The following is a 13,190-nucleotide window of genomic DNA, read 5'->3' as shown; positions in this document are numbered from 1 at the left end:
GAACCAACTCTGGTGTCTTCCTTAACACTCCCTTCCTTTACATCCTCCATCAAATCCATTGGCAAATTCTGTCAATTTTGTGCCTTATGGTATACTCGAAATCCACCCATATGTCACCATTTTCACCTCTTACTGCCCTAGGATAAGCCTCCATCATATCTGATCACTGAAGCAGGCTCCTAACTGGTCTATCTCCAACGGCCCTTTTTCCCCAGTCTGTTCTCAGTGCAGCAGCCAGAGTGATCCTGTTAAAACATTAAGTCAGATCCTGTCAATCCTCTGTTGAAAACTTTCCAACAGGTCCTTATCTCACTCAGAGTCCTTAAAGTGATCTATGAGGTTGTACATGACCCAACCTCTCTTTACTCCCTTTGCCTCTCTGGCCTCATTTCTTCTTTCTCGACTGGCCTCCCTGTTCTTAAGTACACTCTTGCCTCAGGGCATTTGCATTTACTCTTTCCCTCAGGTATCCTTCAGGTCTCTATTCAAATGTAAGTCTTCTTTAATATCGTATTTATGTAAAATAGAAGCCACGGCCACTTGGGTTTATTTTTCTCTGCAGTGCTTACCATTATTTGATGATACTGTAGTCCCCCCCTTATCCGCGGTTTCACTTTCCGTGGTTTCAGTTACCTGAAGTCAACCGCAGTCCGAAAATATTAAATGGAAAATTCCAGAAGTAAATAATTAGTAAATTTTAAATTGCACGTCGTTTTAAGTAGCATGATGAAATTCGCGCTGTCCAGCTTCTATCCCACCCAGGATGTGAATCATCCTTTGTCCACGTACCTATGGTGTATATACTACCAGCCCATTAGTCACTTAGTAGCCTTTTGATTATCAGATCGACTGTATCGCAGTGCTTGTGTTCAAGTAACCCTTATTTTACTTAATAATGGCCCCCAAGCCAACTTTATTATTAGTTATTGTTGTTACTCTCCTACTGTGCCTAATTGATAAGTTAAACTTTAACATGAGTATTGTATGTATAGGAAAAAACGTAGTATATATAGGGTTCAGTACTATCTGTGGTTTCAGGCAACCAGTGGGGGGTCTTGGAATGTATCCCCCAAGGATAAGGGGGGACTATATATATATTTACTTATGGGTTTATTGTCTGCCTTCCCCCATGGAATGCTTTTTTCATTATAGAGCTCTTGCTTTACTGAAATGTGATCCTATCAGATTTCATCTTTTGTGAGCATTGTTGCAACTCACATATCTCTTTTATTTTTTCTTTTTGTGAGGAAGATTGGTCCTGAACTAACATCTGTTGCCAATCTTCCTCTTTTTGCTTGAGGAAGATTGTCACTGACCTAATATCTGCACCAATCTTCCTCTATTTTATGTGGGATGCTGCCACAGCGTGGCTTGAACAGTGCTACGTCCATGCCTGGGATCCCAACCTGCGAACCCCGGGCTGCCGAAGTGAAGCATGTGAATTTAACCTCTATGCCACCAGGCCGGCCCTTACATATCTCTTAATTGAAAAGCATCTGACATAACTGTAACAGAATATCTTTTCTACTTGAAGAGAGTATTAGTTCTTCTTTCTCCAGGTTGAATCAAATCACCCTTATAAGGCCTATTTTTCACTATCTCATTTTTTTATGGTCAGTATATTTTCGTATTCTTTGCAAGAACTCCATAGATGTTTAAAAGTGTAGGACCAGGGCTGGCCCGTGGCCGAGTGGTTAAGTTCGCGTGCTCCGCTTTGGCAGCCCAGGGTTTTGCTGGTTGGGATCCTGGGCGCAGACATCGCACCACTTGTCAAGCCACGCTGAGGTGGCATCCCACATGCCACAACTAGAAGGACCCACAACTAAAAATATACAACTATGTACCGGGAGACTTTGGGGAGAAAAAGGAAAAATAAAATCTTTAAAAGTGTCAGACCTAAAATCTGGTCACAATTATTAAATGTGTGACTAAAACTGAGAAGGTGACACCTCCCTGCACAGATATCATGGACCATGTTTTCCCTGAACAGTGATGACGGTATTCATTCAGTTCCTAGTCCCTTGGTTTAGGTTGAATACTTGTCTCTGTTTACTTCCATGTTTACCAGAATACTAACTTATAGCTATCCCTGATGTTCAACTTGTCTTTGGAGTTGTATTATCCTGACTAACCCACAGTATTTTTTTGTTGATGAATTTTATATTTTATCAAATACTCTTCTCTTGATCTGATTTCAGCTATTTGTGCTGATTTCTATTTTGTACAATATTAATATAGCTACACATGCTTTCGTTTATTACCATTGCCTGATATATTGTTTTTTTCTCTTCCTTTATTTTCACCTTTTGTCACTTAGTTTGGTGTGTCTCCTATTTACATTGTGCAGCTGTTTTTTAAAAAAGATAATTCTTGTCTTGTTTTAAAAATATTTTGGTTATGTTTGAACTTGTCACTAATTATTTTTCTGTGCTTTCTTATTTTTTCCCCCTTTCCTATCTATAGTTATATTTACAGATTTTTTTTCCTCTAGTGATACGGAGATTTTACTCCTTCACAAGCTCTGATGGTTACCAATAACTTTTGAACATATCCATTAAAACTTTACCAACATCTAGGTAACGTAACCTTCTCTCCCATCTCTAAGTACAGCGTTCATGGTGTAGCCGTGCCTGGTCCCTCTCTCCTTTCCCCCTTCTCTCCAAGATAGAGACCTAGAATTTACAGTTTTACTTGGGGTGTGTGTGTGTGTGTGTGTGTGTGTGTGTGTGTGTGTAGGGGAAGGTAATACAAAGCATTTTTGAATGTTATTCTTGATTAACAAACCAAAATAGTTGTCATTCATTCCTTGGGAGATTAGTTAAAATTACTGATTTGTCAAACCTTTGCTGGGCACCTACCTTGTGTCAGGCTCTGTACTGGGTTCAGGGATTGCAAAGATTGACACCTTTCTGCCCTTCATTAAATGGGAGAGAGGCTACCCAAACAAACGCAATTCAGGGGTTTAAGGACTTAGTAGTTAAATGAACAAAGTGGTATGGGGAACAGAGGGAGGTGGGACGTCATTAGTCATCCCACTACTTTTTGAAAAGGACAATGCTAGGACAGATACATCCACAGCATTTTCAAAGGCTTCTTCACAGCTTCTCTTACATACCGCCGGCAGGTAATCCACCAGAGAATCTGCGGGGCGCCAAAAGTGGAGGTGGGGCCCTCTCTTTGAACGTCCCCCCCGCCCACAAACGTCCTTTCTATTTTGGCTGTGCCTACAACTCCCAGAACCCAACGCGGAGGACGAAGGCGGAACCAGCTGGCCGAGCCGAGGTCTGTGATTGGTGGTGAGCTCTGGGCCAATTGGAGGAGTCGTTGTTTGGCTGTCCAGGAGAACCAGTCGGGGAGGAAGGTGGCAAGATGGTGTTGGAAAGCACTATGGTTTGGTGAGGAACTACCTCGGGGCTCCGTGGGGGGCGGGTCTGGGTAGGGGGTGCATGTCGCGCGGAGGCTGGGCGGGCCTGAGGAGGAGGTGGGGGGCTGACGGGCGAGATGCGGCCTTGGGCCGAGAGGGAAGGAGCCCGATGGACTCCCTGAGTCATCCCGGGACCGAGAGAGGAGGACAGGCCCGGGGTATCCCCCATTAACCCTCAGCCCGCAGACAGTCATTGACCGGCCGATCCCTGCTGCCTTTCTCTATTTCGCGTCGTCTTCTCTAGACCAGCCTCAGGTCTGTCTTTAGCCAGAGTCCTGCTTCTCGGACTCATCGTTACAGTCTTCTGCCCTCCTCTTCTCAGGGTAAAGGATGTTAGGAAGACAGATTATAAATCCCTTCCCTACCCCATTCACTCTAACTCCATTACCTTTCCCTGTATCATCTTCGAAGGTGCTGTTTATAGGTTGCTTTCTATGTGTCGGACATTGGTTTACTTTATCTCACTTAAACTTCACAACACTTCAAGGTAAATATCCCTGCATTTTACAGATGAAGATACCGAGTCTCAGCAATTTTAAATGACTTACCCAAAGTCACACTGCTAATTAAGTGGTGGAGCCAGGATTTAAACCCAGGGCTATCTGACACAAAGGCTCTTCTCTGGTGAGCTGACTGTCTTCAACAGTCTCAGACTTGGGCTGAGTATGTTTTCTGAGTTGGATTAGGAGCTGAGGACACAAACTTTTGTAAGGTTTCAAGAGTTTCTTCTAAGTGTGAGCATAGAATATAATACAGAATAGTACATATACACAAATCGCGAATTGTATGGAACAGACACCTAAGAGTTTTCTTTGACGGGGAGAGGATAGCATTGCCAGATAAAATATAGGATGCCTGGTTAAGTTTGAATTTCAGATGAACAGTACTCTTTAATATAAGCAAATGGCAATAACTGTGTCCCAAATCTTGCCTGAGACATACTTAAAAGTCGTTTGTTATTTATCTGAAATTCACATTTAACTGGGAGTCCTGTATTTTTATTTGCTAAATCTGGCAACTCTGGTGAGAGGTTAGAGTAGAAAGAGGACAGGATTTGGAATCCCAAAACCTGTGTTTTGGTGTTTACCAGCTGCGTGTTCTTGAGAATATAGTAAATGTTTCTTTATAAAATGGGAATAATAGTAACATCCACTTTTCTTATAGCACAAGTAGGTAAAATGTATGTGATGGTGCTCTGTAAACTGTATAGCCCTGTGCATACATTAGTTGCCATGGTACTTGAGGAAAGAAAGAATTTAAGAGGGGCCTTGAAGAGACTTAGACAAATGTTGAGAAGGAGCTGTGATTACAGGTAGAGGGGAGGGCATGCAGGTACTGAAGTGTAAATGCCCCAGGCATATTTAGGGATTAGGGAAGAGACTGGTGTGATAGATGGTGGTTGGTTGAAGGTAGTTTTTTGTTTTTATGGGAAAGTAGATTGGACCAGGTGGAAATGTCAAATGTCAAGTGACAAAAGTCAAGCTGAGGAGGTTGACTTCTGTCCTGTAGCCTTCAGTAGAGGACTTCTGAAAAAGTCCTGAGGGTGGTGGAAGCAGAGCTGTCTGTAAAATGGCATTTAATAATATAGATGTGTCTCGATGTATAGGAGGAAAGATTGGGCCCAGAGAGACATATTGGTGGTCTATTGTAATTTCTCAGGCACAGGATAATGATAAGAACCACTCCTTTTGTCTGTAGGACCTCGTACTTTGTTGTACATCAGAATTCTCAGGAGGAGTTTATTAAAAATTGAAAATTAAAAAAAAATAAATTAATACCTTTTATTTTTATTTATTTATTTAAAGTATGCTTTTTTTTGGGTGAGGAAGATTGGCCCTGAGCTAATATCTGTTGCCAATCTTCCTCTTTTGTTTTTTTGTCTCCCCAAGGCCCCAGTACATAGTTATATATCCTGTTGTAGATAGTTCTAGTTCTTCTGTGTGGGATGCTGCCACAGCATGACCTGAGGAGCGTTGTGTAGGTCTGTGCCTAGGATCCCAACCAGCGAATCCTGGGCCGCTGAAGCAGAGCTGGCGAACTTAACGACCACGCCTCCAGGCCAGCCCCTATATTCTGTTTTTAAATGAAGACTTTAGGTGGATAATATTGTAAGCCCTTATTTTGATATTAATTTTTGTTGGGAAAAATTACATACTGTTGAGCAGAAGTAGTCACAAGAGATACATATATTATTCCAATCATATACAGTTCAAAATTGGGAAAATTAAACAATGTGTTTTTTAGGGATACATACATAGTGTTTTTTTCCCAGTCCTCCTCTTTTTGCTGAGGAAGACTGGCCCTGAGCTAACATCTGTGCCCATCTTCCTCTACTTTCTATGTGGGACGCCTACCACAGCATGGTGTGCCAAGTTGTGCCATGTCTGCACCTGGGATCTGAACCGGCGAACCCCGGGCCGCTGAGAAGCGGAACATGTGCACTTAACTGCTGCACCACCGGGCCGGCCCCTACATAGTGTTTTTAACACCACCACCAATCACCCTCTTAGTGGTTCTGTTACACAACAAACTGTCAGTTCTCACTATCTCTCAAGCCCCCTTTCTTGCTCTGACACCTTTCTTCCAGCCTTTATCCATTTGCTGGTCTTGCCCACAATCCTTATACTTAGTAGCTGTTCCATCTGAACCATCCTCAAAGCCTCCATTGTCTTTTATGTTTGGACTCACTAGATTTGAAGCTAGAGAGGCAGTTACTTCCCTGCTGGGAGAATAATCAGAAGCAGTGTATCCAGAAAAAAAGAAAACAGTGCACGGTCAGTAGAGTTGCCTTTGACCTCCTTCACATAGATTGAGTTTTCACTTTAAGGACTAGTCTGTGTTTCATGCTTACTGTTAGTCACTGTGCTAAGTATTTTCCATGCATTTAATCCTCATATCAATCCTATAAGGGTAGGTACAATAAAACCCATTTTACAGATGAGCTAACTGGACCTTAGAGAAATTAAGTACCTTCCTTAGGATCATGGAATTAGTAAGTAGCAGAGTGGGAATTTGAACCTCAACCTGAACACTTCCCTTTGCTCCCTTTTCTCCTTGCCTTCCAGTAGCTTCTTAATTAACTCTTCATCATTTCTGGTTTGTATTTATTGCCAGGTGAGGGATACTAAAGAAGAAAATTTCCCCCAAGTCCATATTTTGCTTGCCAGTAGAAATGAGGCATCTCATGTAGGACACTGCTTTCTTCCATCAGCACAGACGGAATCACTGACTGTTAGAGTTCTCAGGGACCTCAGGTCCATCAAGAATTGAACCTGTTCATGGGGCCGGCCCGGTGGTGCAGTGGTTAAGTGCGCACGTTCTGCTTCGGCGGCCCGGGGTTCACCGGTTTGGATCCCGGGTGCGGACATGGCACCACTTGGCAAGCCATGCTGTGGTAGGCGTCCCACATAGAAAGTAGAGGAAGATGGGCACAGATGTTAGCTCAGGGCCAGTCTTCCTCAGAAAAAAGAGGAGGATTGGCAGCAGTTCACTCAGGGCTAATCTTCCTCAAAAAAGAAAGAATTGATCCTGTTCAGGGACTTACATAACTGCTTCACTTACCTGCCTTCTTGTGGTCTCTGGGAAGCTGGAGCTTGTATTGCATGTGGTTTGGATTCTTGTAGATTGTGAAAAGTTGCAGGGATAGAAGAGGTGAGACCCCTCATCTATGAAAGCTCATGTTTGTAGTTCACTCCAACTGCCAAAGCTGTTAAACATTTAATCACATGGTTGCATTGTGCTTTCTTGCACTCAGTGCTGCCAAGTGGGTTATATTTTAAATATTTTTAAGTTGCCATCTTCATTTCCTACCTTTGGAATACTCCCATCTTAATTTAACGTAGCATATTCACCCATGACAATGCTTAGTAATACTTAAATGCACCTTATAAAAAGGTGATTGTGGTACATCAGTAGGTTGCAACCTTTGGTGCTTATCAGAACCACTTGTGGAGTGGAGATTTGAAATTTTTTCCTCTTTTGGTCATTTTGAGTCAGTAAGTCTGGAGTAAGGCTTGGTCATCTGTATATTGAAGAAGAAAATCCTGCAGGTGTTTTCTGTTTTCCACAAAGACTGTGAGCCACTGCCATACACCACAATGCCCCTCACAGGGGAGTGTTGAAGGAGGTGGGGGTCCCTGGAACTGGAGAGAATGCCTCAGAGATCCTACAATATGTCTTCCCTCTCCTCCTTCACTCCTAATCTGACAGTGTGGACAACAGTGAGTATATGCGGAATGGGGACTTCTTACCCACCAGGCTGCAGGCCCAACAGGACGCCGTTAACATAGTATGTCACTCCAAAACCCGCAGCAACCCTGAAAACAACGTGGGCCTCATCACCTTGGCCAAGTACGTGGGACAAAGGAGGATGGGGCTCAGTAGGTGGGTGGGTGGTGTCCCACATGTGACCTGCCTTGGTATCCAGGTTGCTACCTTTTTTTTGTTTTTTTTTTTAGATTTCATTTTTTCCTTTTTCTCCCCAAAGACCCCCGGCACATAGTTGTATATTCTTCGTTGTGGGTCCTTCTAGTTGTGGCATGTGAGACGCTGCCTCAGCGTGGTCTGATGAGCAGTGTCATGTCCGCGCCCAGGATTCAAACCAACGAAACACTGGGTCGCCTGCAGTGGAGTGCGTGAACTTAACCACTCGGCCACGGGGCCAGCCCCCAGGTTGCTACCTTTTTGTAGATTCCACAGGCTGCTTTTGCCCATCGCCTTCCTTGACTACCTTCTTCACTACTCAGTGTAAATATAAATAGCAACTTGTTAATATTAACCTGAATTTAATACAGCTATGAAGCTAAAGCTCCTGGGGTAAAATTTCACAGTATATTTTAAAGTCAATGAAAAATGATTTTGGATCAGAGCCCCCGGACATATATCACACATCTTTTACCCCAAAGTGATTTGTTTTAGGAACTGATAATCCTCAAATGGATAACCTTCCATCCCATTATACATGTAGTTAGCTGGAAATGGGTCTAGAAATAGGGAGGATGGGAGAAATACAAAGTAGCATCCAGCTGTCGTGGTGGATCATCAGGGCCCTGAGAACAAGATAACGTGAGAGCATTTTGGGGAACACTGGGAGGATTACAAAATCAAACACTTCATATTTTCTGTGCTTCATAGCTACTAAACACTAGATGTTTTTTTCCAGTTTTGTTGAGATATAATTGACATATAACATTGTATTAAGGTGTACAGCAATGATTTGATATCTATATATATAGTGAAATGATTACCGCAATAAATTATTTAATATCAATATCTCAGTAGGTTTAGTTAATATCTCTATCTCACAAAGTTACAATTTCTTTTCCTCGTGATGAGTACTTTTAAGATCTGCTCTCTAAACGCTAGATGTTTGATTAAGAAAAATAGAGATTACAGTTATTATCAAGGTCTCTAAAGAAAAGATGAGTCAATTTGGAAGCACTTGTCCTGACTTAAAATCGTGGAAATGCTTTCCCCACATCCCAGTGATTGTGAAGTGCTGACCACACTTACCCCTGACACCGGCCGCATCCTGTCCAAGCTCCACACTGTCCAACCCAAGGGCAAGATCACCTTTTGCACTGGCATCCGTGTGGCACACGTAAGTCCTACTGGATCCCTTGGATTGTTCCTCCTTGCTCTGAGGTTCTGCCTTCAATGTTGTTCATTTCTTCCCTGGAATCTTCAGCTAGAACCAGAGCAATGGAAGAGAGATGACCTAGAGAAAGGAGTAGAAAGGATGGGTGGGCTGGTAGGATGAATCCCAGCGTCAGTGAGGATTGTGAAGGGAAAAGTCCCTAGAATCGAGAATTGACCCCCTCCCTCGCCTTATCCACAGAGAGGCACAGCAAGAAGAGAAGGGTGGAGGAGGGGGTTTAGACCTTGTGTGAGCATGATGGTAGACTTGAGGTACATAGAAAATCATAAGAAAAAAAGAAGAGAGTGACAGAGGAAAGAGCTAGGTGATTCCTCTGGCTGACTGAGAACTTCCTCTTCCTTTACAAGCTGGCTCTGAAGCACCGACAAGGCAAGAATCACAAGATGCGCATCATTGCCTTTGTGGGAAGCCCGGTAGAGGACAATGAGAAGGATGTGAGTCCAAGTGACAATGGGGAATTTGGGCAGTGCATGTTTGGGAATGGGGTCTTTCAGCCCTTAGGAGAGCCTGGCAGAGGCATTTGGTTCCTCACTTTGCGGAAGGGTGGATGTGCAGAATTTGGTGTTTTGTTGGGGGACCTTAGGGAGGTCGGCTGATTTCTGTATGATTTTGTGAGGTATGTCATTTCCCCTCACAGTGTGGAACAGATTTCCTTGTCTCTCTCCCCTTCTTCCCAGCTGGTGAAACTGGCTAAACGCCTCAAGAAGGAGAAAGTAAATGTTGACATTATCAATTTTGGGGAAGAGGTGAGTAAGGACTGGTTGGGGGGCATTGACTTGATGTGGTTGTAAACAGACAATAGTCCTTACCCAGAGGCATGCCTGCACTGTGGGAGCAGCTACAGACAAGCACTGCAATGGCCGAGAATGGGGAGTGGGTCAGGAAGGACAGCCTCGTGTGTTCTTCCCTCCCCCAGGAGGTGAACACAGAAAAGCTGACAGCCTTTGTAAACACATTGAATGGCAAAGATGGAACCGGTTCTCATCTGGTGACAGTGCCTCCAGGGCCCAGTTTGGCTGATGCCCTCATCAGTTCTCCGATTCTGGCTGGTGAAGGCGGTGCCATGCTGGGTCTTGGTGCCAGTGACTTTGAATTTGGAGTGGATCCCAGTGCCGATCCTGAGCTAGCCCTGGTGAGCAAACGTTGACCTCAGGTAGAGTCCAAGGGTCCTCCTTTACTGACACACCCACACGTCACAGTTTCTCTAGGGCTAGACAGTCCTAAACACTGTCGCTCATTCTCCCAGACCCCCTTTTGGTTTCTCTTCCCCATAAATCTATCTGACCTTTAGGGACACCAATGTCAGCCTCTCTCGGTTGTTTCTCCTGATTAAACCCCAGGCTTCTCCCAAGTCCTTCCTTTTTTCCTATATCGCCTCTTTTCTCTCCAGCTTCTTCCTCATATGCATAAACCAGAAACCCCCTTTATACTCCTTTCCCACCCCTCAGCTGGCTTCTCTAGCACCTGGTAGGAGTGAGGGTAGGAGAATGTCTGACCTTGCCCTGCCCTCCATCAGGCCCTTCGTGTTTCTATGGAAGAGCAGCGACAGCGGCAGGAGGAGGAAGCACGGCGGGCAGCTGCAGCCTCTGCTGCTGAGGCTGGGATTGCTACGACTGGGACTGAAGGTGAAAGAGGTGGAATCTGAAGTCCCGGGACTGCAGAGTGCTCAGTAGAAGCTGGGTGTAGACACTGGGGAGGGAGTGGGGAGGTCCGGCATATATGGGCTGAGGGAGTGGTCTGGGAGTGGATCTGTGTACAATGTGGCATCAGTTCTACCCTGCCACTCTTCCTTTTCCCAGACTCAGACGATGCCCTGCTTAAGATGACCATCAGCCAGCAGGAGTTCAGCCGCACTGGGCTCCCTGACCTAAGCAGTATGACTGAAGAAGAGCAGATCGCTTATGCCATGCAGATGTCCCTGCAGGGCGCAGGTGAGCCACGGCCTGGGTGGTAGTGCTTAGGCAGAGAGGTTGGGGTGGGGAAATGGAACTGAACAGATTGACCTGTTTTCCTCAGAGTTCGGCCAGGCGGAATCAGCTGACATTGATGCTAGTTCAGCCATGGACACATCTGAGCCTGCTAAGGTGAGCGCCAGCGGTGACTCCCTGCCCCTATCAGGCTTAAAATCCCCTTGTGTTCAGATCCTTAGCCCTCTGGGCCTGGGACCAGTCCTCTCAGAGCTTCATAGATGAGCTCTTGGAGGAGCAGAAGGGAAGAAACACATGGATGTACGTTTCTTGTACATAAACCTTGCTAGGGCAATAGAATGCTAGTGCTCAGAGTTGGAGAAGTGTGCTAGTTTTCTGTAATTTTCCTTCCTTGCTGGTGGGAGCAGTCTGGACAGTTCTCTAGGGTATCATCTTCCCAGGAGGGTGAAAAGGATCTAGGAAAAAGAAAAAGGAGGAGTGGCTGTCTGATAGCAGGAAACCTTAATGTGATGGCATCTGTTTTTACTCTTTGAGCTCAGGAAGCAGAATTAGACTTCTCCTCTATCTGGACAGTACTAAGTGTTAGAGTTCATACCATATAGAGGCACTGGGTATTTTCCTGAATCGTCCATCCTACCTGTGGCCAGAGGTGCCCCCACCCCTAGACATCAGGTGGAGAGAGAGCTCAGGCAGGAGCATGCTTGTGTCCCTTACATTTGCCTGCTCCCCGGCCGGCCTGCCCCCTGCCACAAGCTGACACTGCCCTTTTCCAGGAGGAGGATGATTATGACGTGATGCAGGATCCTGAGTTCCTTCAGAGTGTCCTGGAGAACCTTCCAGGCGTGGATCCCAACAACGAGGCCATTCGAAATGCCATGGGCTCCCTGGCTTCCCAGGCCACCAAGGATAACAAGAAAGACAAGAAGGAGGAGGACAAGAAGTGAGACTGGAGGGAAAGGGTGGCTGAGCCTGCTCATGGTGCTGCATAGGCCGGGGTGGGACATGCAGTTAGATATGTTAACTGGAACCATTACAACCTAAATAAAGCTTGGCAACTTTTTTTTCTTTTTTGCTTCAAATAGTGGTGGCTTTGAGTGTGCAAGAGGGGAGGAGTACCTGGCCTTCTGAAGGAGGGCATTCTTCTCTATGTCTCCACTACCTGGTCTCTAAATCCTGACCCACCCGCCTTCCTCCCATCTCCACCCATGAGAGTCCCTCCTTACATTTTTACTGCCCTGGGGCTATTTCACTTTCGCATTTAGAGAAGTTTTGCTGAGAGCTACTGTGTGTGTTAGGCACTGGGGCCACAGAGGTGACTAGAAAACAGTACTGGCCTTTGGGGACCCAGAGCCCAGGGAAGGGCCAGCATGTAAGTGAGCAGTTACCCCTGTCTGCTAAGTGCCCACAGAGAAGCATGAACAAGGCACTGTGGAAACAGCAAGGAGAAACGGCAAACTCGCCGCGTCTGGGAAGGTTCCTGGAGATAACATTTGAGCCTTCTCACAGGGCAAAAAGTGAATCAGCCAACGGGGAGGGGATGGGGATGTATCCCTTCAATAAGAACAGTCTGTGCTGATGGTGTGGAGGAGCTCTGGAGGAACTGAGTAGCTCAGAGACTGGTTGCCTGAGTGGCAGGAGACAGAGAGGGAGAGAAGGCAGTAGTCAGAACATGGAAGATCAGGGATCCTTGAGGCCTGCCTTGCACAAGGTGGAGTCTGAAGCCCCAGGATAAACATGGTGCATCACCTTGGAGCACCAAATTTAGAGAAAGGTTTCTTTGTAAGGTATGGAATAGAATGCAAAATTCACCTAATCTCCTCTTTATTATATTTAAAGAGGTAAATAATATTTGACACTTAAATTCCTTAACCTATATATAAATCATGAAGCATAACAACAAAATGACCATATCTGGAGCTACTCAATTTAAGTAGTAGAATATTACTGATGGCTTGCCACTACCTGTGCCTTCTGGAGCCCACTTCTATGTCCTCCTCAGAGACAACTATTATCCTGAATTTTACACTTAGCATTTTTTCCCTTTATAGCTTTCTCCTATATGTACAGATTCCTGGCCAGAATATGTTTAGTTTGCTGGGTTTTTTTCCTGCTTTTTTCCTCCCCCTAGCCCCCCAGAGCATAGTTGTATTTTAGTTGCGGTCCTTCTAGTGGTGGCATGTGG

The 13,190-nt window shown here is 45.1% G+C and overlaps 1 protein-coding gene across 6 annotated transcripts; it reads left to right on the top strand.

Annotated features, from left to right (window-relative positions):
* Positions 1 to 3,249: 3,249 nt before the first annotated feature.
* Positions 3,250 to 12,087, top strand: PSMD4 (proteasome 26S subunit ubiquitin receptor, non-ATPase 4). Of its 6 annotated transcripts, none has more exons than XM_070266381.1 (11): positions 3,280 to 3,395; positions 6,116 to 6,198; positions 7,634 to 7,774; positions 8,909 to 9,023; positions 9,428 to 9,514; positions 9,758 to 9,826; positions 9,997 to 10,212; positions 10,597 to 10,705; positions 10,880 to 11,011; positions 11,097 to 11,164; positions 11,782 to 12,087. In XM_070266381.1, exons 3-11 carry the CDS (start codon positions 7,653 to 7,655, stop codon positions 11,950 to 11,952), a joined length of 1,089 nt encoding a protein of 362 aa, XP_070122482.1. In that variant the 5' UTR covers positions 3,280 to 3,395; positions 6,116 to 6,198; positions 7,634 to 7,652; the 3' UTR covers positions 11,953 to 12,087. The 6 variants fall into 6 exon arrangements, with proteins under 6 accessions (XP_005610002.1, XP_070122482.1, NP_001135872.1 ...); XM_023640280.2 differs by having other exon boundaries at positions 3,318 to 3,395; positions 10,597 to 10,714; XM_005609945.4 differs by lacking the exon at positions 6,116 to 6,198 and having other exon boundaries at positions 3,250 to 3,395; positions 10,597 to 10,714.
* Positions 12,088 to 13,190: the final 1,103 nt, after the last annotated feature.

The sequence above is a fragment of the Equus caballus genome, chromosome 5 (assembly GCF_041296265.1).
Source record: "Equus caballus isolate H_3958 breed thoroughbred chromosome 5, TB-T2T, whole genome shotgun sequence".
Classification (NCBI taxonomy): domain Eukaryota; kingdom Metazoa; phylum Chordata; class Mammalia; order Perissodactyla; family Equidae; genus Equus; species Equus caballus.
Note: the sequence above shows the minus strand (reverse complement) of the source record. Positions and strands in the feature narration are given on the sequence as shown.

Coding starts and splice junctions, on each gene's coding strand:
- PSMD4 (XM_005609945.4), top strand. CDS start 3,370: ATGGTGTTGGAAAGCACTATGGTTTG. Junction 7,775..8,908: donor GGCCTCATCACCTTGGCCAA/GTACGTGGGACA, acceptor CCCACATCCCAG/TGATTGTGAAGTGCTGACCA. Junction 9,827..9,996: donor TTATCAATTTTGGGGAAGAG/GTGAGTAAGGAC, acceptor TCCCTCCCCCAG/GAGGTGAACACAGAAAAGCT.